This window comes from Vulpes vulpes, chromosome 3 (genome assembly GCF_048418805.1).
Source record: "Vulpes vulpes isolate BD-2025 chromosome 3, VulVul3, whole genome shotgun sequence".
Classification (NCBI taxonomy): Eukaryota; Metazoa; Chordata; class Mammalia; order Carnivora; family Canidae; genus Vulpes; species Vulpes vulpes.
This window is the reverse complement of record NC_132782.1, coordinates 129,890,575-129,914,733: the sequence shown is the minus strand read 5'-3', so window position 1 is coordinate 129,914,733 and position 24,159 is coordinate 129,890,575. Positions and strand designations below refer to the sequence as shown.

Genomic DNA, 24,159 nt, shown 5'->3' with positions numbered 1-24,159 from the left:
TTACTAATGAAGCTTCTCTCTCTGGTTTCTCTCAACTTCACTCATTTTAACTTTTAGGTAAGGTTTACCGGCACAGTTTTAAGTCAGCAAACATGTATTTTACATGGCCACTTACCAATGAGACATGTATCACATTTTTCTAATATATTTTGCTTTCGTTCTGATTCCTCAAATGATGTAGCTGGCTCAAAAATTTTGGTTTCACTATCCACAGTATGCATATCCTGTTGATAGAGGAGAATTTTTAAGTTTGAAGAAGTAAAACACCTCAATTTGAAGATTTTTAGCTCACTAACAAACATTACAAAGGTCAAAACTCACTTCTTTTGAAGAGAAAAATAGTGACTTTGTAGGATGTTCTGGGTCTCTTTCTTCTGGTGATAATAGGGGCTTTGGAAGACACCCCTGATCAACGTGAGGTGCCACACCACCTGTACTACACACGACTACATCTTGTGGCTGCAGGGACCCATCGAAGATCTTCTGTGAGTAAGTGATGAGGAACTCTACCAACCGTGCTTGGTTTGAGTATTCAGCAAGAGAGGAGATGGTGACAGGAGCTGTTGTGGGCCTTGGCCTAATGAGACTTGGTCCAAATATCACCCCCAAGTTTTTGGAGTTCATTTTGTTTTCTTCTGCGTGATCTACAACTCTGGAAAGTAGAAAACATAAAGCCATATGAGATTTGCCTATCAGATTTCCTTGGTGGTAGTTTACTATGGGTTGGGAAGGGTGGAGGAAAAATGGGTTGTAGAAGTCTAGAGAAAGGATATATTTGTTTGATTAGATATTGACCACATAATGAATTGGGTTTCACAGTATTAGGATACAATTTAAGTAAATAGAAGGAACTACTAAAGTTTCATCAGCAGAAAAACAGAAGCAAAAAACAAGGAGCTGCTCCTATCTTAGTACATATAGCACATCCTTCCAGGTACTTATGCTGGAAACTGAAACATCATTGTCGATTTCTCTCTCATTGCCACAGCTAGTCTTCAAGTCAAGCTGATTCTGCCTCCTAAAGATCTTTCTGCTCGATTGCCACTCCCAATGCTCTGGCCTTATTTCAAGCTCTCCACCCCTTTTATTTCTATGACTACCTAAGAAGTTCTGAATTGCAGTAAAGGAGCCCCTCCAACCCATTCTCCATATTGCTGCCAGAAAGATGTAACAAGCAAATCTAAACATGTTAAATTCCTGGCTCAAAATTCTTTAGTGGGTACAGAAGGAAGACAGTCAACTCCTCTGGCAGGTATGTATGACCTTCCTTATCAAACTTCTGCTGAGCTCACTTCAAGCTACTGCTTGCTATGTCCTAGCCTACCCAAACTACCTATACTTCCCCAAAGCAAAATTATCTCATGTCTCTGTGTCTGTTACCCTCTACCTGGAATGCTCTTTTGCACATTGTCACCAAGCCACCAGCTAGTTCTCCGGATCTGGCTCAGGCTACCTTCCCTGATTCATGATCCCTCCAACCCCTCATCTTCCTCTGCATGTCAGGCTGGCTCTGGTAGAAGAGGTACGATGCTGCACTGCACTTGTCTGCAGGTCCACCCTCAAGCTGACAAGCACCATAGGTGACCAAAACCTTACATTTGCATCCTTATTTCCCCAGCCAGAGCATGGCACAGAAGAGGCATCTGAAGGGAAGATGTTAGCTGCGAGAGTATAATATTCAAGGTCTCCTTTTCCCTAACACATATTAGAAATAAAACATTCATTTTAAAATATGACAATATCAATGTACTTAATACTACTGAACTGTACACTTAAAAGTGGTTAAATGGGAGCGCCTGGGAGGTGCAGTTGGTTAAGTATCCAACTCTTGGTTTTGGCTCTGTCATGATCTCAGGGTTGTGGGACTAAACTCCGTATCGGGCCCCATGCTCAGCACGGAGTCTGCTTGGGAATTCTCTCTCCCTCTGCTCCTCCCCCACCCACTCTTTAAATAAATCTTTAAAAAATAATTTAAAAAATGGGTAAGATGATAAATTTATATTATGTGTATTTTATCACAATTTAAAAACATCAAAAAAGCAAAACAAAAAAAACAATTATCCATCCACTAATGAATGCTTATTTAAAATTCTTACCGCTTAAGATGAACTATGAGGTAATGAAGACTATTAAAATTTGATACTGGCAGTTGTCTTAGAAGGTCTTTGCTTTTTATAAGAATTCTGTTTATTTCTATACATGTACTCGGCCATTTTTTGTCCTCAGGGTTATCCTTTTTTGACTCCTGTTCTTCATTTACATGTTGGATCTCTTTTGCAAGGTCTATAAATTCCTTGTACAAGCGGAATAAAATGAATGGCTCTGGAAGCTAAAGAAATAAAATCACATTAGGAATATCAATCTGTCCATTTTTCCCCTGTTAATAATTTAATGCATAGCTGATGGATTTACCATGTCTCTTCAGATTAACAAGACTTAAGGTCAATCCACATTTAGAAATGTACATATATTTGATACTGATGTGATCTATAAAGTGAATCTGACATCATCACCAAATTATATCTATATTAAAAATTAGGTAAATGATAAAATGTTTTAAAATTTAAGACTGCATGATGGGATTTTAAAACCCTGCCCTATATCCTATACCAATTACATTCATGACTGCCACAAAGTTAGTATGATCTTCAACTGTTTTATTAAAACAAGCCCAGTCATATTAATCAGAAAAAACTTCTATTCTGAATTTTACTGGTATGGGGTAGGCAGAGAACAAAATACTATAGGGTGCCTGTGTTTTACTTTGGCCAGAGTAAAGATTAGCATAAGACAATATAACTTATAAGAGAGACACTGTCAACACTTATCTAATTTTTAAATACAACTCGAATTGCCATAAGTATGTTAAAGAAAAAGTTCCTCTCTTACCAAGGGCAATGCCACCTTGATCTCTCTACTGCCTTCAGTGATTTCAATGTTTCCACTCTGAATGGAAACAGCGGAACCCTGGCTAGCTGGTATCCTGTATTATCTATAGTGAGGTAGGCGCCCACTTCTCCAGTTTCAGAGAAGGGAAGCCTTGAGATTAATTTCTGCCTCTACTAACTCTGGGATCTGAAGGAGTTCACCCAACCTCTTGAGGCTTCAGATTTCCCATATATGAGTAAAATGAAGGCCACTCTCTAGTACTATAAGAACTGAGCATGGCTCCCCACACTAAAGTGTTTGTCTCCTGTATTTTTTTTATTACAGATTTTATTTATTTATTCCTGAGACACAGAGAGAGAGAGAGAGAGAGAGGCAGAGACACAGGCAGAGGAAGAAGCAGGCTCCATCCCAGAAGCCTGACATGGGATTCGATCCCGGGTCTCCAGGATCACGCCCTGGGCCAGAGGTGGCGTTAAACTGCTGAGCCACCCCAGGCTGCCCTGTCTCCTAGTATTCTTGAGATGGAATAGTATTGGACCCCATTTATTTCCTCTCCCTGACTGCCTAGAAGAGACAAAGAATGATTCACTGTGAGATTAACATTCAGAGGTACTTTGTCTCCATTTCTCAGCTAAGAATTCTGCAAAATGTGAAAATCCTGTAAAGAAACAAGTTTCCTGGGCTAACATGGAGGATCCAACATTTGTACCTAGTCTCTTCCCTTTGGCAACCACACTGAAACACACAGTTAAGCCTACCAGACTAGGAGAGTAGGAATGGTGATAAAAGCAACATTTTACTGCTGAAGAGCAGATAAATAAATAACAATTTAGTAGTTCAGAGAAAGCTGAAATTCCAAGATGAGAACCAACACAATCTATAGGAGACCCAGGGACTGTTAGCACTAGGTACTCTGATCCTGGAGGACTGGGGGCTATTTAAGAAGTATTAGATTGGGATCCCTGGGTGGCGCAGGGTTTGACGCCTGCCTTTGGCCCAGGGCGTGATCCTGGAGACCCGGGATCGAGTCCCACATCGGGCTCCCGGTGCATGGAGCCTGCTTCTCCCTCTGCCTGTGTCTCTGCCTCTCTCTCTCTCTCTCTGTGTGTGACTATTATAAATTAAAAAAAAAAAAAAGTATTAGATCTCCAGACCCCATCTCCATTTCATGCTTCTGAGCAACTTCTTCCCTAGAAGTGTGGGGATTTCTTCTCTGCACCATGTAAGAGAGAGGGCCTCTGGATGGGTAATGTCAAACACAAACAGGTGGGCAACTACCTAAAAAATAGGAATTTAGTCACTGTATGCATGCTTAGTCACAGATCCTGGAGCCTTCTTACCCAATGTGGCTCACAGAGTTCTGGCATCACACCTATAGGCAGGGAAAGATCATTCTCTGGGTATCTGCCAAGCCTCAGAGCAGAGACCTAGAGATACAGACAGCAGGTGTTTCCCAAATAGCCCTCTGAGATCACACTAAAGCTCAAAATCTTTAAAACCTTCATGTATTCAAAAGCTTCCAAAGAGATTTCAATTCCCAACTCTTTCATTTTATGCAGACAACCATGAAACACTGAAATAAAAATAAATGGAAACAAAACCAATTGAAAGTCTAGAGCTGTGCTGACAATATGGTAAGTCACTGGTCACATATGGCTACTGAGCACTTGAAATGTGGCCATTTCAAACTGACATGTGCTCTAAATGAAAAATACACACCAGATTTCAAAACCTCCTTTCAAACAAAACCAAAACACAAAAACAAAAATATCCCACTAATAATTTAAAAATATAGACTAGATATTCAGATGATATTTCAGTATGTTAAATATTAATGTCACCTGTTTCTTTTTATGTGGCTCCTGGAGAATTTAACATTATATATAGGGCTCACATATTCCTATTGAAAAGTGTAAGAAGCTAAAAGGATTCTTTGCTTAGAAAAAAGTGATGAATATCTCAGATATATAGGATATTACATTCATTAAAAAAGGATGCTGTAATAGGAACAGAGAACCAAATTCTTGGAAATTGAAATATCTCAGAAATGGAAATAGATTACGGTACATGCAGAAGATAAAACTAAGGAAATCTCAGGGCGCCTGGGTGGCTCGGTCAGTTAAGTGTCCGACTCTTGGTTTCAGCTTAGGTCATGATCTTGCAGATGTGGGGTTTGAATCCCATGTTGAGCCCCATGCTGGGCATGGAGCCTACTTACAAAAACAAAATAAAACAACACCAACTGAGGAAATCTCTTAGAAAACCATTAAAAGAAAACAAAACAAAATGAGTAATAGACAAAAGATGAGGGAACTAGAGAACCAGTACAAGCTCCCCAGTACACACATTTCCAGAAAGAAAATACAGAGAAAGTAGAGAGGAGGAAATGAGCAACAAAATAAAAGCTCTAACAGAAGGCCAAGGAGGACAGTGCTTGTGGAGTACCTGAAATGACAGATGAGAATACACCCACATCAACACATACACTGTGAAATTTTAAAACAATGGGGTTCTTGAGAAAAAAAAGATTCTTTAAGCTTTCAGAGAGCAAACAATAGGCATCATCACACAAAGAGTCAGAAATGGGAAAGAATTCACACTTCAAAGAGAATAGTAAAAAAATGCCTTCAAAATTCTCAAGATAAATAATTTCCAGCCTACAATACCATAACCTTCCACAGTAGCCACACTCCTCCATCCCATTGAAGAGTAGAATAAAGACATTTACAGATAAATAAATTTACTCTTACTCCACCTTGCTCAAGGATGGTCACAACCAAAACAGGAACATAAACCACAGATGGGAAGACATGACACAGAAGACAGGTGTTTCCTCAGAAGAAAAAAGACAGTGGGGAAGGGAGAGCCCAGGATGACAGCTATTCACAATATTAAAAAGGATCCAGATGCTGAACAGAACTCCAGAGATGGACATGTTGAGGATCATTAATGCTCTGCTCTCTGTGACTGTCTCTTCATTTTAACCCAAAGACAGAATGCAGCTGGGTTTGACCCAGATATTTTCTGTATTTGGTTCAGCAGGGCAATGTTCTGACTGTTCCTGCAACCCACCCAGGAGCTGTTGCCTGAAACCACTAGGGCTGATTACTGCTTCACCCCACAGCAGTGGGTTTTTTTGGATCTACTCCTTTAAAGTCCCAGGTACAACAGCACATACAGAAAGAGAAAATACAGAGCAGCCCACTCCTGATCATATTCCGCTGAATTTCCAGTACCCAGCTTACACAAAAGCCTTGTAGGATGCCCCAAAATTCATGATCCCAGGATGCATTCATGATCTTACCATGATCTTACCCACTGACCTCCCACAATAGCTGTATTTGAATATCACTGAAGGTAAAACTGGACTATGACTCAGACGCTGTTCAATTTACTGAATCCTTCACTAATGGTGTGAATAATGGCCTTTTCGTACATAGCTAGATTGATGCTTTCCTCTCACCTAAAACTTAACGATACATTGTTTAGGAACATACAACAGGTATTAAAACTATTAAGAAAAGAGAAGGAGGTATCAACATGGTTAGAAAAGATCACCGGGGACAGCCTAGGTGGCTCAGCGGTTTAGTGCCGCCTTTGGCCCAGGGCATGATCCTGGAGATCTGGGATCGAGTCCCACCTCAGGCTCCCTGCATGGAGCCTGCTTCTCCCTCTGCCTGTGTCTCTGCCTCTCTCTGTGTGTGTGTCTCTCATGAATAAATAAAATCTTAAAAAAAAAAAAAAAGATCACTGGGGTGGAGTTGAGAGCTCTAATTGGAGAAGGGCACATGGGAGCCTACAATAAAGTAATGGAATGTTCTACTTTCTTAAGCTATGTGTGGGAAATGAGTGTTTTTATTATTATTGCTATTTAAACTGTACACGTATTTCATATACTCTTTGATCTGCAAAAACAATTAGAGATATACTGATGTGGTCTATGTCAATGAAAATATATCTGTAGCAAATGTTATCAGCAAAATACAGATCGTATTTTTTGCTCTTTTCTATTTAATGGTATGTAACAAGGGTAAAAACTTTACCTGTCGAAGGTATAATTTCAAGACATCACAGATGTCATGTGAACTAAATTCTGAAATGTCTACCAAGTGCATTCCGTTTTCCAAGGCTTGACACAGCTTTTCAGTTTTTATTTTGTTTCCACATACACGATAAATTCCCTTGAGAAGAAAATGGAAAAATTTGGCAAAATTCTCCTTTAGTACAAATGGCTAAACGCAGACATCTACATATACCTGATGTATCTACTTCAATTTTTGTTAATAATTTAGGAAAAAACTAGGGCCAAATGAGGTAATATTTTAAAAAATCTGAATAAATTCAGTTACTTATTAAAAACTTAGAGCATTGTCTCATCATTAGAACAAATCACACAGGCATTTGTATTTTTAAACTTAATTTTAAGAGTTAAAATGTACCTGTAGACACAAAGCTCTATTTTCAATCTCTGAGGCACATATTTTGAGTATAAACGGGATGCCATCTGGTTCCTTTTTCGCAACTTGTGTGAATTCTGCTCCAAATAAGTGTATTTTCCCCGGAAGTTTCTGATGACCACAAATGATGACTAAATTTTCCAAACACTTTCGGTGACAAACAAGGAGACACTATAAAAAAATGACAGTTAAAAAATGGTTTACTCACTTTAAAACTATGAACAACTGAGCAAACTATAGGTAGACTGGTAACAGAACAAAAGTGGTTTTAAAAGGGTATTACTTGTGTCTGAAATACACTCAATAGAGAAATGAAATATAAAATTACACTGTGGTTCAGTTTATTAAAAATATATTTGTAAGAGAGCCTAATCAATAAAATTAGTAATAAAAAATATAAAGCAAAAAGCATGAAGGAGTTAATGTAATTCCAGAAAGGTCTTACCTCTTCACATTCGACACCTTGGAATACTACAATGCCTTCACAATCCCTACATTTTGTCGGAGACCTCAATTTTCGAAACTTGTGAGTGAGAGCTGCTTTTGACATCAATGTTTTCTTAAATGTTCCAAGGGAATTGGGTCCTTGCAACAGAAATAAATTAGTATAAGAATTTTAAGATGACATAACAATTATAACACATGACGCTAAATTCTGAAAAATCTTTAGACTTTGTAATCACTAATATGTTACAGAAAGCTATTAGAGTCTGTAACATCAAAATAGGCATCCAATTTATAGATCTTTTACAAAGTACACATTTATCAAACATTTGAGCTATGGAGTAAAAATCACCATCAAACCAGTAAGATACTTCTAAAATAGCATGGTATAATGTTTTTGATCTCAGCAAATCTACACTGTTATTAATATATTCTTTATAGTGCCTGAGTGTTACAAAGGTGGCATTACATTTTTAGAGAGTGCCCTTACAAAAGCTTCAAAGGACACTAGCTGTATGAGACCAGTGTGTCACTATTATTTGCATTAAAGATAAAGCTACTCTTATTTTCTGAATTCATTACAAAATTATAGATAATACTGGCTAGTTCTATATCAATATTCTACCAGAGGTCACATGTTCCAGATTATTCTAATACATAACACCCAAACAGGCATAAGGAGTTCTTAAATGTACGAAACTAATTTATATGAGTCTAACTCAAGTCATTAAGGTAACTTGATTTCTCTTTTATATCTGTCAACATCTGTAACTTTCCTTGTCTTCAAGAACATATTTATTTACTTTTCTTGCCTAAATTCTTATACTATTTCTTTTAAAGAGACTTCTTCAGTTTCTCATGCATTACAACCCTTTTAACAGATAAGTCACTGTACTAGGTTTATAAAAGATCAAAATAACTAGCCTATTTTTGCACCATGCTAATATATAAAATACAGTAAAGTAGTGTAGTTCTGCTACTTATTCTTTCATTTTTATTTGTAACATTTCACTATTGTCTTGTCAACCCATACTTGTACATGATTTTTTGGTATATATTAAAGTCATTATCATGTCTTTTCTTTAATACACAGCAAAGTAATTCTTTATATTATTTTTCTAATGTCATGCGGTGTTGCTGACTGAAAGGGTGTAGTGGGAACTTGAATCAGATGAGAGCAATACCAGCTTCTGAAGGGGAAGGTGGTTCTCTTTCATCTAGATCATCTGCAGAAGACATGGTTCCACTGGATGGAGTTCGTGGAAGTTTTCGATGAAAGTCTCCTAAAAGAAAATTGTGAATACCATCACCTGACCACTTAGTGTAGAATTTAAGAAATGGATAATGACAATGTTTTTTGAGTAACACAAGTCATATTGTTTTGTTGGCTATGATACAAAAAGCCACTTCCATGCTCAGACTTTGGATATAGGGAATTCTGATACTTATTATTAGGAACAAAAGAGAATATAACTAAACCTGACTTTTCCAAATAAATTTAAAACTGAAGAATCATACATTCCAATGAGACCTCACTGCCAACTTCTGATAGTAGTGTTAGAGATTTATATGCTGTATAAGAACAGGGAGTATTTTCTATTCATGTCTTATATCTAATATCTAACAAAGTGACTGGCACAATGGTATTGTCATTAAATGCCTGCTGAATTGAGTCACAAAGAAATGTATACAAAAATAATATACAAAAATCTATGAAGACAGCAATAGCAACAACACATTCACGTTACCAGGAAGATGGGAGAATGGGAACCGAGAATAAAGATCTCTGGCAGGGAGCTGAGCACACAGGACACAAGCTCTGTCAGCAAAGGACGCTGGGTGGGCATCAGAGAGGTCAGACTAGGTTTATTGGCTCCCTGCTGATAGTACAAACAGGGCCATACCTATCTAGGTGGAAGATTTCACTTACCTCAAGGCCTTAATGAGCTGAGGGCAAAGAGCTAGAAAAGGTTTTCACAGATGATTTAAACTGATCTCTTTCCCCCCAAAAAAGATTCCTCTTCAAAATATGCTGAAGAGGCAGGTGGTCATCTAGTTTTTGCTTTGGACGTGTTCTCAGTGACTGAGAAATCATGGAGTCCCATGTTCCATTTAGAACTATTCTGACTAGGGATCCCTGGGTGGCGCAGCGGTTTGGCGCCTGCCTTTGGCCCAGGGCGCGATCCTGGAGACCCGGGATCGAATCCCACATCAGGCTCCCGGCGCATGGAGCCTGCTTCTCCCTCTGCCTGTGTCTCTGCCTCTCTCTCTTTCTCTCTGTATGACTATCATAAATAAATAAAATTAAAAATTAAAAAAAAAAAAAAGAACTATTCTGACTGTAAAATGGCTTCCTTGTATTTCTGAGCAGCAACCTGGCTGCCTAGGAATCCCAGCCTTTGGTCACACTTCTCCCTGAAGGAGCAGATGAGCACTGGCACTTTGATCCCGCCCCAGTCCAGTATGTGAGGATGACTGTCACGTCCCCAAATGTCCTCGTTCCCAGGCTAAGTCTTCACCATTTATCATGTGAATAGTCTTCAAATTTTTGTCTTTATCACATGAAGTTTTATGGGATTCCAAATAATTTAGGCCTTGCTCTAGAATGGATCTTAATTTCTGGGGACAGTTATAACCATCTTGTTTTTACAAATGGTTAAGTATTTAGGTTCACATCTTCAGGGTGTTGCTTGCACAGAGCTAGTTTTAAAGGAGGACACAAAATAAACCTATAAATCCTAATGCTGCATTGAAGTTATTTCTAACTTTAAATCTCAAAAAACTTTATACAAATAAAATTTCTATAATATGTAGAACATTACTAAAAAATGCCTTGGACTTTTGAGGTAAGTTTAATCTTATAACGTATATCCACAGTGCCAAGGATCCTAGAAAAAGGGCCAGGAAGAACAAGACTGAAACAGTCTTTGGTAGAAGAATGAGGGGGAAGGAATCTCTAAGGAAGAATCCCATGGGTTTTAGGTAGTAATGTTGGGTTCAAATGCTACCTTCTCTTCCTGCTAGCTGTATTACCTACAGCAAGTTATCCTTTTTGAAGCCACTAAGGGAAAGTTCAACACATCTATCCTGCCTCTCTAAGGAGCATGGGACTCTCTTTATCAAAATACCTTTTACGGTACATTTGTGAAAACTAAGTAATCACAGGCACAAAGTTGGTATTAACTGTTTTGTTCACCACAGCAATTAACAATGAAACAATCTCAAACATATACTTATGTTTACAGAATGGAATACTATATAGAATATAGTATAAAATACAGACATATAAAGACAGCTGTTCACATCACTATGGATCTAAAAAAAAAGTTAATAGTATGATTCCATCTGCGTAACATTCCAAAGAGGGCAAAGCTCAAGTAGATATAGGTAGTAAAACATTTCAAATAGCTAGAGAATGACTAACAAAATTCAGGATGATGGCTTTGTTCTGGTGGGCAGCAGGGCAAGGCTTTCAAGGGGGTCACAGGGTCTTTGAATATACTGATAATATTTACTTCTTATAGGCTGGGTGGTAAATATTTGAGGGTTTATCTTATTATTTTTCTTTAAACTGCATGTGTATATGTACATACTCCTCTCTAGGAGACAGTTCACTAAAAAAAAATAAGGTAGTTAAAATATATCCCCAAAAAGGAATATTTCATTGAATGTTCTCTGCTAGACTTAAATGCTTATGTACCTGGACTTATAGATTCAGAATCCAGAGATCTAGATTCACTGCTTCCTCCAGTGCTCTCAGAGTCACTAAACATCCCAAATGTCCATGACCTTATAAAAGAAGGACCTTTAAGAAAAGAATATTTAAAGTCAAACTTGGCTACAGACGGATTTCATGAGGCGAAGTACTGACATTACATGGAATGAGACAAGTCAAATTTCTTGAACAGTGATCAACAATCGATTTTAAGATAGGCATAGTGGTTACAACTGTGAATAAGGCCTCATGAGGTTAGACTTCAAGGCCTGATTTTTAAATTCCAGAGCAGCAACTCATTTAATAATCACATTTAAACAATTTGATCTTTCATGAATTAGTGCTCTCTTTAGGGTGAAAATCTACCTGTTACATCAGCACTATTGGAGCATCTGTCCTCTTCAATCTTACTAGAACTGTCAGGAAGGCGCACTACGTCCTCTAACGAGTCGGTAGGTCTGTATCCAGAAGTGTGGGGACTATTTGTTAATTGTTTATTTACATTCCTAAGAAAAACCCAAATAAAACTCATCATTTAGAAGAATGACTGATAATCAGCCTATTTACTCGATTTTACAGAAAAATCTGTTACTTTAATGAGCAGAGTAATTAAATATTAAGAATAAACTTTATTATATTGTTCAAGTTCTTAAAGGAGATGCGAACAAATTTATTAATCATTTGAACTTATTATAGCCGAAACATGGAAAAGAGTAGCAAAAGCGTGGCCAATAAGTCATGTCATGATTAAATTTTTCCAATATAACCACTATGGTAAATGCACGTTAAATCTGTGGTCACTCAAAACAGATATGACCGTGATTTGCCATTCTCAAAGGATTTTTAAATCTCAAAGAACTGAGCTCTGTGTCGAGATGAAAAGCTTTACTCTTAAGTGAGTTACATCTGAATATAAAAAAAATTTAGAAAGTTTTAAAGTAAATTCTGCCAATGTTAGAAAAGATACCACCTAATCCCAAATAGGAACTTAGCAATAAAGGTTTTATCTTTTGAAATAATTTCATTAATTCTTACCCATCAACTTTTTCTTCTTCTGTTGAATTTGTGGCCTTGACAAACTCACTGTACTCTTGGCCTGGGTCATAGAGTTTAGCGCTATCACAGAGAGATTGTAAATTGTCTGCAAGGGAGGCTGCCTGTAGGTGTTGCATCTGGAAGAGGTTAACCGTTACCTATGATCACAGAAACAAAACGTAAAATAACTTATGCTATATGGAATGCTATATAAATATACATTTATTTCAAGTACTAGCACCAGGGAAAAGGCCATACTGTGAAGCATGTAACACTGAATGTCATTGAGAGCATACTACATTGCCTGACTCTGCTCATGGTGTGAAGCAGGAAGCAAAAAAACCCCAAAACAGTTATAATCCAATATCTAGGAGTAATTATTGCCAGCCAAACTGGCTTTAAACTGAAAAGTTCAAAAATACATCCCCATGTCCCTACTGGTTCATCATTTTAGGAGACAGATGTGTTTTTGAGGATCCCCACCTCTGTACTCTGATGGTCTGACCACAATGGTCTAAACTCCTAAGGGAAAAACATAAAGGAAAAAGCTTCAAATAGAGCACAATTATTTTGACTTTTATTTTTTTCAATCCTATGGAAGTAAAAATGCTTTATAATGTATCCTATGGTACTCAACTTTGATAATTAGGCATTATCTTGAATCTATCCAAAATATATTATCCCACTGAGTTTCTACAAATGCCTAGATATACTATTATTCCTACTACTGGTAGTAACAATAACAATAGCAGCTGACAAGTACCTTCAACATGCCAAACCCAATCTGAGAGCCACATATGAATGAACTAATTTAGTGTTCCTAAAGACCTAGGCTTTGGGTATCCTAGGTCCTCATAGAGTTTATGTTCTGCTGAAGGTGGTGTCAGAGAGAGGGAAAATAAATTTTGTAAATAAGATAATTTCTGGTATTGAAAACTTCTGTAAATACTATAATATTTATTTATGTCAAGTTCTGGACTGTGACCTGGTATACATTTGCACTTTTGATATGGTAGGTCAGTGAAGCCTCCCTAAGGTGACACCATCTGAACTCAGCCCTGACAGAAGAAAGAGCCAATGCGAAGTTTCAGAGAGAAGTGCAATCCAGGCAAAAGGGAGAGGCAGTGCAGAGACCTCAGAGCAAAAGTGAGGGAGAAAGCTTGCCATGCTCAAGAGACGCTTGAAAGGTCAATACAGCTGAAGCACATCTGAAGAGATGAAACTTTAGTTTGAGAGGATGCCAGAAAGAAACAGTCAACTAAACTACCGTGAGGAGTCTGTAAGAAGTCTGGATTTAAGTACAATGGGAAGCCAGCAGAGGGTTTTAAATGGTGTTAAGAGCTATCACATAATCTGATTTGTTTTTTTAAATGTCACTCTGGCTTGTGAGGTGAGGAATGTGATTAAATGCCAAATTTCAATTGGCTTAATATTATTTCAAAACTGCCATGTTTCCTCTTGATCTCTCTTGGAATACCAGATGATAATGCTGAACTTCTGATTAGCCTCTAAATCCTTTCCAAGTAGACAGGCATTCCCCAAGGATAACTAAAACTCAGCATAAATAGTATTGAAAAGTGCACATAGTAGAATAGCTTGTGGTCTAACTCTCTCAAGGAACAAAGGAAGTTCAAACTGTGGATGGTAAAGTTTAAGTCCTGCAACTGGTTATGATGAGAAAATTCACCAGCTAATGGTAAACTGAACTTACTCTCATTATCCTAAAAGGTAACTGTACATTTTTATACCTTTTAATAAAGCTCTATGTATCTACTTAAAAACACCAATAATTTAAGAAGCCAAATGAATATACTAGCATAATCAATTCATCTGCTGAATGTTTCTGCATTTATTAATAATAAAGACTTAAACAATAATATATATGGATAGTCCAATTTTAAAATCTGTTTTCCCTAAATTACTCAGCCTTCTCACTTATCTAACAGAAATGCTAATGAGTGAGCCCCCCATGGGGGTAGATTATGCAGGACTTGCTGAGCATCTTAACTGGGGTGGTTCACAGGTATCTCAAAAATCATCACACTTCTAGATTTTTTTTGTGCTTGAATCTGCTCCCGGAGTTGGAAAATTAGACTTTTCTTTTAGGTCCTCTATTTAGCACAGTGACCTAGGTGCCTTGTAAAGGGGAAATGACCAAATGAACAGTAACAGAAATGTGATTAGCCAAGGTCATACTGTAATTCTGTTCATTTTCTGCAACTGCTCATGCAAGCACACAGGACTTCCAACTCTATGCCCGGCTTTCAGCACGTACAGCAAATTTTTAGTTACTCCACGGGCACATGGATTAGTGCAAATATTTATGACAGCTGTTCAATAGAATTTTCCTTAATTTCAAATAATGGGAAAAATTCCTTTCATATAAATTAGCAATAATGTAAAATAAATTTTGTTCAGTGTAATTCTCTATCCTTTTTTTTTTTTTTAAGACTTTACTTATTTGACAGAGAAGAGAGAGCAGAAGCAGGGGGAGTGGCAGGCAAGGGGAGAGGGAGAAGCAGACTCCCCACTGAGCAGGGAATCTAATGTGGGGCTGGATCCCAGGACCCTCGGATCATGTCCTGAGCCAAGGCAGATGCTTAACTGATTAAGCCACCCAGGTGCCCCTCTATCCTGTATTTTTTTAAAGATAAATTTTTCTTGAATATATTTTAAAACAAAACAAAACTCTTGCTCTAATTCTTCCTATTCTTCAAAGCCCCATTGATTTGGTTAGGTCTTTAGTGACTGGTCTGGTCATTTCTTCTTCCTCTTGGTAATGTAATTATGATCTTTATCCCATACTCTTTAATGCTTCATAATTCAAGACAATTTTAGATATTCAGAAGTAATCTTTGATGTCCATGATATAACTTACAATTTTGCTAGGACATAAATGTGATTTGTGTATCTTTCCTAAGATAATGAGCGACCCTGAGTGTCTAGAATCTATCTCAAATAATTTTTTCTCTGCAATCACATATGTGATATGTCCTAGAGTGAAAATAAAATTTTTTAAAAAAGAATTTGAGATGGTGTTTAAAAATAAGTTCCAAAAACCCAAGTTCTGCTTTGAAGGAGATGAAAACATAAAGAGGGGCACCTGGGTGGCTCAGTGAGTTAAGCATTTGCCTTTGGCTCAGGTCATGATCCCAGGGTCTTGGATCAAGCCCTGCATCAAGCCCTACATTACGTTCCCTTCTCAGTGGGAAGTCTGCTTCTCCCTCTCTCTCTGCCCCTCCCCATTGCTCGTGGTTAACCGTCTCTCTCAAATAAATAAATAAAATCTTAAAAAAAAAAAAATCTCCTTGAGAGCAGATATCTGTCTTACATTTCTTTTATTTACAAAGTGGGCATTAATAAATACTTATATATTATATACAAAATTAAGTAATTCTTATTTATATCACATCATACTAAAGGAAATCATAATTACTGGATCACCAAACAGCATTTATCTGAGAAAGTCATGGTTTTTACCTAGAAAATACTATCCATATTCAATAACTGAGCACTGGATTTGGTATCTGCTTGGATTTGCATGTGAATAAATGCTAGACAGAACAATTAAAATTGATTAATTGGTTCAAAAGAACTCTAGCTAATAAGTTTATTCACAAATATATACACAGAACACCTCTATTAATTGTCTCTATACATTACATGCTGTAGAGATTTTCCTAAGTTTAGGGGTTTGTCCAAGTTTGAGGGACTTTAACCTCAAAATCTACTTCATACACTGGTAAGTATTGCTCTCCAATTTTTCAGATGTGCTAATTCTCTCTTCTTAAATATATGCTAAACTCCTTGAGAGCAGGTATCTGTCTTACATTTCTTTTATTTACAAAGTGGACATTAATAAATTCTTATATATTGTATACAAAATTAAGTAATTCTTATTTATATCACATCATACTAAAGGAAATCATAATTATTGGATCACCAAACAGCAGCATTTTTTAAGAGATATGTAAACAAACAAGATTATACCTTGTAAGAGAGCTTAAAACCACGTTATTTAAAAAAAGAATCAAATTTAGAAATGTTTAGTCTGGAAAAAAAATCCAGGAAAGGCAGATAACAATAATCTTTAAGTATTTAAAGTGTTATTTTGTATAAAGGGGATTATATGAGTAAGGTATAACTTGAAAGGTCCATAAGAAAACAAATTTTTCTTAGCTCAATATAAAAATTATATTAATTTTGGAGTTGTCATACCTCGGCTAAATAATCATTCAGCAAGACAGCATAGTATTTAAGAGCACAGGTTCTAAAGTCATTCAACTGAGTTCAATCCTAGCTTTACCATGCTGGATGACACTGATCAAGTTATTTGTAACTTCTCTAAGCAAATGCTTCAAAAAAAGTTAATGTGCAAATGAATCTTGTGGGGAATTTTTGTTCAAAATGCAGATTCCGATTCCAAAAGTCTGAGTTGAAAACCATGATTCTGCATTCCTCATAGGCTCCCAATGTAATGAGAATGTGACTGACCCAAGGACCACATTTTGAGAAGAAAGGTTTTCTAAACTTTGGTTTCTTTAACAGTAAGATGGAGCTAAAAAGTTATATTTATCTAATGGGACTGTGTGAGAATTAGATGAGTTAATGTAGGCAAAGAACTTAACACACCAGCAGGTACATACTCAATCTTAGCTATCATTACCTATTGCCTGAGGTGAAAAGGACTTGTCAGATATAAAAGTTGGCCTAAGTGACTCATAATGTAATTCTGAATCTTGGGGTTTTATAATTCCCCAATAATAAATTATTAATTTAAGTCCTTCTACTAAAATTGACTCTACAAATTAATCACATATTAATCAGAATTTGGTAAATGAATGAGATTCAATTTTAAATATTCAGGAACGTTTTATGGAGAGAGTTTCTGATTCCAATGGAATAGGCTCACTCCTCTCAGTTTCCCACTGAATTCTCAATTATCTGAGAACTCTGAAAGGTAAATGGTAGCAGGCCGATTGTGGAAAGAAACAACAAATCAAGGTATGGCAATCCAGTAGTATGCTTCCTGTTATTTCTTTTACTATTCTGTTTCCCAGCCAACACTGAACTCCTATTCAAAGACATTTGACTGAAAGAGTCGGGGGGAAACCCTCTGGTTCTTTTGTATGTTTGTTTTCTCTTGTACCCCAATGAACTAAGACATGGCAGCTGTGGCACTGATGGCAGTAGCAGGTGAATAGACATCTAAGACTTTGAGGGGAATTTTTCCCTATGACAGATAAACTGTGATTTGAGGAGAGAGGTGTCTGAAATCCCTGTTGTTTTTTGTCTTTATTTGTTCTCTAGTTGGCCCACGATAGCAGCAGAGTAGTTTGACTAATTTTCAGAGCTAGAAGATGTGACCTATAGAGTGATACTAACTAGAACAAATAAATGCCTGCTAAAAATTTTAAAAATCAGCATTCAATATCAGTTAGAAAGAAGATCCTGAGTTACATAAGGTAATACTGAAAAGTCCAGAATATCACCCAAAATTACTTGTTACATAAAGAACCAAGAAATTTCATCAACTTGCAAGAGAAAAGACAATAAACAGACACTAATCTTAAAATGACTTACCTATTTGGATAATCAGATAGACTGTAAAGTAGCTATTAAGCTGGTTTAAATACACAGGGGCAAATAATCTTAAAACATGGGAAGACTGAGTCTCAGCAGAGAAATGGAAGATATTAAAAAGAAACAAAAGAAAAATTTACTACTTTGAAAAATATAATATCCGAAATAAAAATTTTTACTTTTTTGACTGTATAGGAAAATAGAGGTTAACAAAAGAGAGAGTCAGTGAACTTGAAGACAGATAAATAGAACAACAATTAAGAGAAGAGATTAGGGGAAAAAAAAAGACTATCCCCAGATCTGTAGGATAATAACAAAGGTCTAAAATTTGAGTCACTGGAGTCTTAGAGGAACAGGAGAGGGTTCTATAAAAAAAAAAAAAATTCGAAGGGGATGCCTGGGTGGCTCAGTGGTTGAGCGTCTGCCTTTGGTTCAGGATGTGATCCCAGAGTCCTGGGATTGAGTCCCATATCATGCTCCCTGTATGGAACCTGCTTCTCCCTCGGCCTATGTCTCTGCCTCTCTCTCGGTGTCTCTCATGAATAAATAAATAGAATCTTTAAAAAAATTTTTGAAGAAACAATAGCTGATAACTTCCCAAATATTAAGTGTCAAACCTGCAGTTTCAAGCAGCTTAGGAAACCCCAAACAAAATACATTCAACAAAATTCACACCCAAAATAAACTGTAACCAAAATGTTGAAAATCAATGAGAAAGAAAAAAACCTTGCAAGCAAAAAACAAAACAAAAAGCTCCCAACACATTTCACATAGAGGAAGAAATAATTCAAGTGACTATGGACTGCTTATTAGAAACACAGAGACCAGAAGCAGTGGAAGGACATTTTTAAAGTGTTGAAAGGAAAGAACTAAATTCTATATCCAATGAAAATGTCCTTCAGGAATGAAGATGAAATAAAGACATTCCCAGATGAAAGACAGAATTCATCACCAGAAGACCCACTATCACAGAAATGCTAAAGGAAGGTCTTTAGAATAGAGAGAAATGATACCAAAGGGAAAGAACCTCATGGAATGAAAAAGTACTAACAGAAATGGTAAATATTTGGGTAAATAAAAAAGATGACTTCCCTTCTCTAAAATACATGACTTTGGAAAGCAAAAATTTTAATAATGTCTGGTGAGGTTTTCAAAGTATATAGATGTAACACACACATATCAACTACAACCCAAAGCAAGTAAAAGGAACTTATATGGTGGGACGATGTGGTTTCTACATTCCATTTGAGGTGGTTAAATACTAGTTCTACGTAGAACAGTGAAAAGTTCTTATAAATATAGCCCTAGTGCAACCATCAAAAATAAAACAAAACACACAACTGTAAAGAGATATAGTCAAGAATCCAATAAATTAAAATGTATATAATAAAATGCAAATAAGTATTTTAGATAAATTAAAATATAACTCTAACACATAAATAAAAGTAGATTTTATTAAATCTGTAATATAAATTAGTTGTAATTCTAAAAAATTACCAACTAATCCAATAAAGGAGAGCAAAAGGGAAACAAATGAAGGAAAACAAAAGGTACAAACAGAAAAAAAAGAAAAGAAGGCCTAAATCTGAACATATATTTGCATGAAATATAAACTGTCTAAATATTTCACTTAAAAGATAGGGATTATCATAACAGACTTTTTTTTTTTAAATCAAGACTGAACTACATGCTATATCAGAAATTCACTTTAAATACAGTGATAAAGCTCAAAGAAGAATGGAAAAAGATTATACCATACCATGGTAAAAATAATCAAAAGAAAACTGAAATAACTATATCAGTATTAAATAAAGACTAAAAAGTAATAATAATTACAAGGATAAAAAGAGACACTTTCATAAAGATAAAAGGATTAATTCACTAAGAATATGTAATAATCATTAATGCATAAGCAGCTGAGTTTCAAAATTTATAAAGCAAAAACTGAGAGACCTCAAAATATACAATATGTTAAAGACTTCAAAATTCCTTTCTCTGAATAAACTGATGGTTACCAGAGAGGAGGTAGGTAGGGGGGTGGGTTAAATAGGTGAATGGGATTAAGGAATGCACTTGGAATGAGCACTGGGTGATGTATGGAAGTGTTGAGTCACTATATTGTACACCTGAAACTACTACTACACTGTATGTTAACTAACTGGAATTTAAATAAAAACTTTAAAAAATCCTCCTTTCTCTGTAATTGATAGAGGTAAAAAGTAAATCATCAAGGATATCAAAGAAATAAACAGGACCATAAACCAACAATAACCAACTGACATTTGCAAAATACTCGAGCCAACAATAGCAGAATACACATTTTTAGAAATATATGCATGGACCTTAAAATAAACCATAACAAGTTTGAGAAAATTGAAATGATACAAAATATTTCTCACATCATAACAGAGTTAAACTAGAAATCAGTATAAGGAATATATCCAGAAAATCCTCAAATACTTTGAAATTAGACAATCAGCTTCTACATTATCCATAGATCAAAGATGAAGTTCCAAGGAAAATTAGGAAATATTTTGTATTGCACACACACAAAAATTATAAAATTCAACATTTGTGGGATGTAGATAAGCAGTGCTTACAGAGAAAACTAAATAATTAAATATTTATATGTAAAAAGCAGGGAGGTCTCAATGAACAATCTAAGCAACTAAAAAGAAAAGCAAAATAAACCCAAAGGAAGCATAAATAAATAATTTTTTTAAAAAAATAGAGATACCAAGGAAAGTAAAAGCTAGTGTTTTGAAAAGGTGAAAAAAATTGATAAACCCCCTAGCCAGACCAGAGAAAGAGAGAAGGTAAAAATTACCAGGAACAGGAATCAAAGAGAGGATATCACTCAGGCTACTGAAGCACTGAAAGAATAAAGAAGTACTATGAACAATGCTGTGCACATAAATAAGGCAACTGAGATGAAAGGGACTGATTTCACGAAAGCCACTAACTACCAAAATTCACCCAAAAAGAAATAATTAACTTAAATAGGCCTATTATCAAAGGAAATTAAATACACAGTAAAAAATCTTCCAAAAATGAAAATTCCAAATCCAGATACTTTCACCAGGGAATGCCACCAAAATGAAGAAATAATACCAATTTTACACAATCTCTTCCAGAAAACTGATAGGAAGGAACACTTCTCTACTCATTTTATAAGGCCAGAATTACCGATACTAAACTAGATAAAGGCAGCATAAGAAAAAAAAAATATAACACACCAATGTCTTTCATTAAAAGAGAAGAAAAAAATACTCAACAAAATATTAGCAAATTGAATCCAGCAATATATAAAAGGAACAATGCATCCCAACCAAAAGCAGCCTATCCAGGAATGTAAGACTAGATCAGCACTCAAATATCAATGTAATCCATCATATTAATAGACTACTAAAGACTACAAAAGAAAAACTATATTATTGCAGCAAATGATGCAAAAAAATCATCTGATAAAATCTAACATCTTTTTAAAAGCAAAGACACAATTATAAATGCTTATAACAATTTAATTAACAAAAATTACATCTTAAGTCCTATAAATTGTACTTATATATTATTTGTCCTAAAATGTTCCTGTATCATATTTAGGTGTACATGATATAGTATATAGTATGTAAAGGTACATATAAAGGAATATAGAATATATACACATATATATTCAATATATACTATAGCAGACAGTTTTGCTGGGTTATGCTGCAATAGCAAACAACCCTAAAATTTTCAGCAGTGAAAAAAAAAATCCAACATCTTCATCATAAAACTCTCAGCAAACTAGAAAAAGGGGAAAGTCCTTATCCGACAAAGGTCATCATCATCAAAAAACCTATAGTTACCATCATACTTAATGTAGAAAGACTAAGTGCTTTGCCCTTAAAGTCCAGAATAGGATGAGGATATCTTCTTTCACCCAATCCTATTCAATGATCAACTGGAAGCCCTAGCCAATGCAGAAAGAAAAAGAAATAAATGGAATACAGATTGGAAAAGAAGAAATAAAACCATCCCTATTTGTAGATAACATGATTTTCTATGTAGAAAACCCCAATGATTCTATAAAAAAAAATCTATAACTATTTAGCTTTAGCAAGTTTGCAAGATACAAGATCGACATACAAAAATTACTTGCATTTCTGAATATTAACAATGAATAACTGAAATTTGAAATTAAAGAAATGTGTGTGCCTAGATATTTACACATAAATTATATGTGGTATCTATTTATCTATTGATTTATCAGTTACATTTACAGTAGCCACCCAAATACATACATATATAGGTTTAAATCTAATAAAACAAGTGAAAGTGTTAAAAATGCTGATTAAAAAAATATCATGTACTAAATAAATGGAGAGACTATCTTCATGGATTGAACAACTCTTTCTATATGGTTAAGATGCTACACATGTAGTCTATTCTTCCCATCTGAGCTAGCATTTAACCCAATTCCAAATAAAATGTTAGCAGGATTTGTTTGTAGATACAGACAAGCTGATTCCAATGTTTTTATGGGCGAAGGATCTTAAATACTCAAAACAATTCTGAAAAAGAATGAAGATTCACACTACCTGATTTTAAGACTTGCTATAAAATAATAGTAATGAACATAGTAGAGTTTGGGCCAAATGACAGGCACATATATCCATGGAACAAAATAGAGAATCTAGAAATTGACCTATAAAAATATGGTCAATTGATTTTTAACAATGATGCAAAGACAAATAAATGAAGATGGCACAATGTTTTCAACAAATGGTACTGGAACAAGTGGACACTTAAGTTAATGTGTTTTATTTTCCATATTTTATAATGTTTTGACATCTTAAAAAGCTTGCTGGCTGGGGAGAGTCTGCTCCTCCCATGGCTAACCAATCTTAGCCCAGGGGAGGGGGGTGGGGTTGGGGGGTTGGGGGAATGTCTTTCTTATGCAACCCAAACAACCTCAATAATTAATTCTCTCATTAATTCTCTCCTGCTCTGAATCATCCCAGGCCAGGTACCAAGCAACTAGAAACCATCCCTATACCCCAAAACCTACAGGAATTATTCAAACTAGCCAATCCTATACCATTTATCCTGACATAACTTGCCTTTCCTTAGGAAGCCCCAATAAAGGCTCTGTACTCAGCTTTCCCCTCACTCCTGCCTCTGCTTCACCAAACCTGGTATTTCTGTGGTCCTTTGTGGCATAGCATGTCCCTCTCTCTTGGGAAATGTAAGGAAGAAATTCATCTTTCAATAACACTGACCTCTCCATGTCAGCATTCAGTCACTTCCATAAATTAAAATCCCATGGGCATAATTTTAATACAATATCTATATGCAAAAAAAATGAACCTCAACCTATACTTCACACTTTATATAAAAATTAAGCCAAAATAGATCATATATCAATGTCAAACTACAAAATTTTTAGTAGAAATAGGAGAGAAGTCTCTGTGACCCCGAAACTTTCTTAGATATAATGTGAAAAGCATGGCACATAAAGAAGAAACTATGAGACTCTATTAAAATTATAACTTCTTGTTCCCTGAAACAAACTGTGAAAAGAATAAAGATAAGTTCCAGACTGGAAGACAAAATATGCAAGCTCAATAATAAGAAAACAAACAACTCAATTTTTAAAAATCGGCAAAATAGAGACTGCAAATAAGTTCTTGAAAAGGTGCTCAATATCATTAGTTATTCCAAAAACCCAAAACAACTACCACTACACACATATTAGGACAGTTAAAATATAAAAACTACAACTGACAAGTATTGTCAAAGATGCAGAACAATTGGAACTCTCATACACTACTGGTTAGAATGAAAATGTTATAGCTATTCTGGAAAACAATTCAGCAATTTCTCATGAAGTTAAATAGACGTTACCATAATATCCAGTAATCTCACTAAGTGCTTACCCTAGAAATATGAAAACATGTTCACACAAAAACCTACAGACAAATATTCATAGCAGCTCTATATTCACAATCACCCTAAACTGGAAACAACAGAAATATCCAACTGATGAATGGA

General features: G+C 35.7%; 1 protein-coding gene across 4 annotated transcripts in view; it reads right to left on the bottom strand.

Annotated features, from left to right (window-relative positions):
- The window catches only part of ARHGAP29 (Rho GTPase activating protein 29), a 65,325-nt gene that overhangs the window by 4,577 nt on the left and 36,589 nt on the right, over positions 1-24,159 (bottom strand). For all 4 annotated transcript variants that reach the window (XM_072754571.1, XM_072754572.1, XM_072754573.1 and 1 more), the window contains 10 exons: positions 12,541-12,698; positions 11,872-12,011; positions 11,491-11,595; positions 8,975-9,073; positions 7,792-7,931; positions 7,329-7,517; positions 6,933-7,070; positions 2,097-2,329; positions 322-652; positions 116-224 (listed from right to left, as the gene is read on the bottom strand). In XM_072754571.1, coding sequence (XP_072610672.1) covers positions 116-224; positions 322-652; positions 2,097-2,329; positions 6,933-7,070; positions 7,329-7,517; positions 7,792-7,931; positions 8,975-9,073; positions 11,491-11,595; positions 11,872-12,011; positions 12,541-12,698 — 1,642 coding nt within the window. The remainder of the gene's footprint in view (positions 1-115; positions 225-321; positions 653-2,096; positions 2,330-6,932; positions 7,071-7,328; positions 7,518-7,791; positions 7,932-8,974; positions 9,074-11,490; positions 11,596-11,871; positions 12,012-12,540; positions 12,699-24,159) is intronic.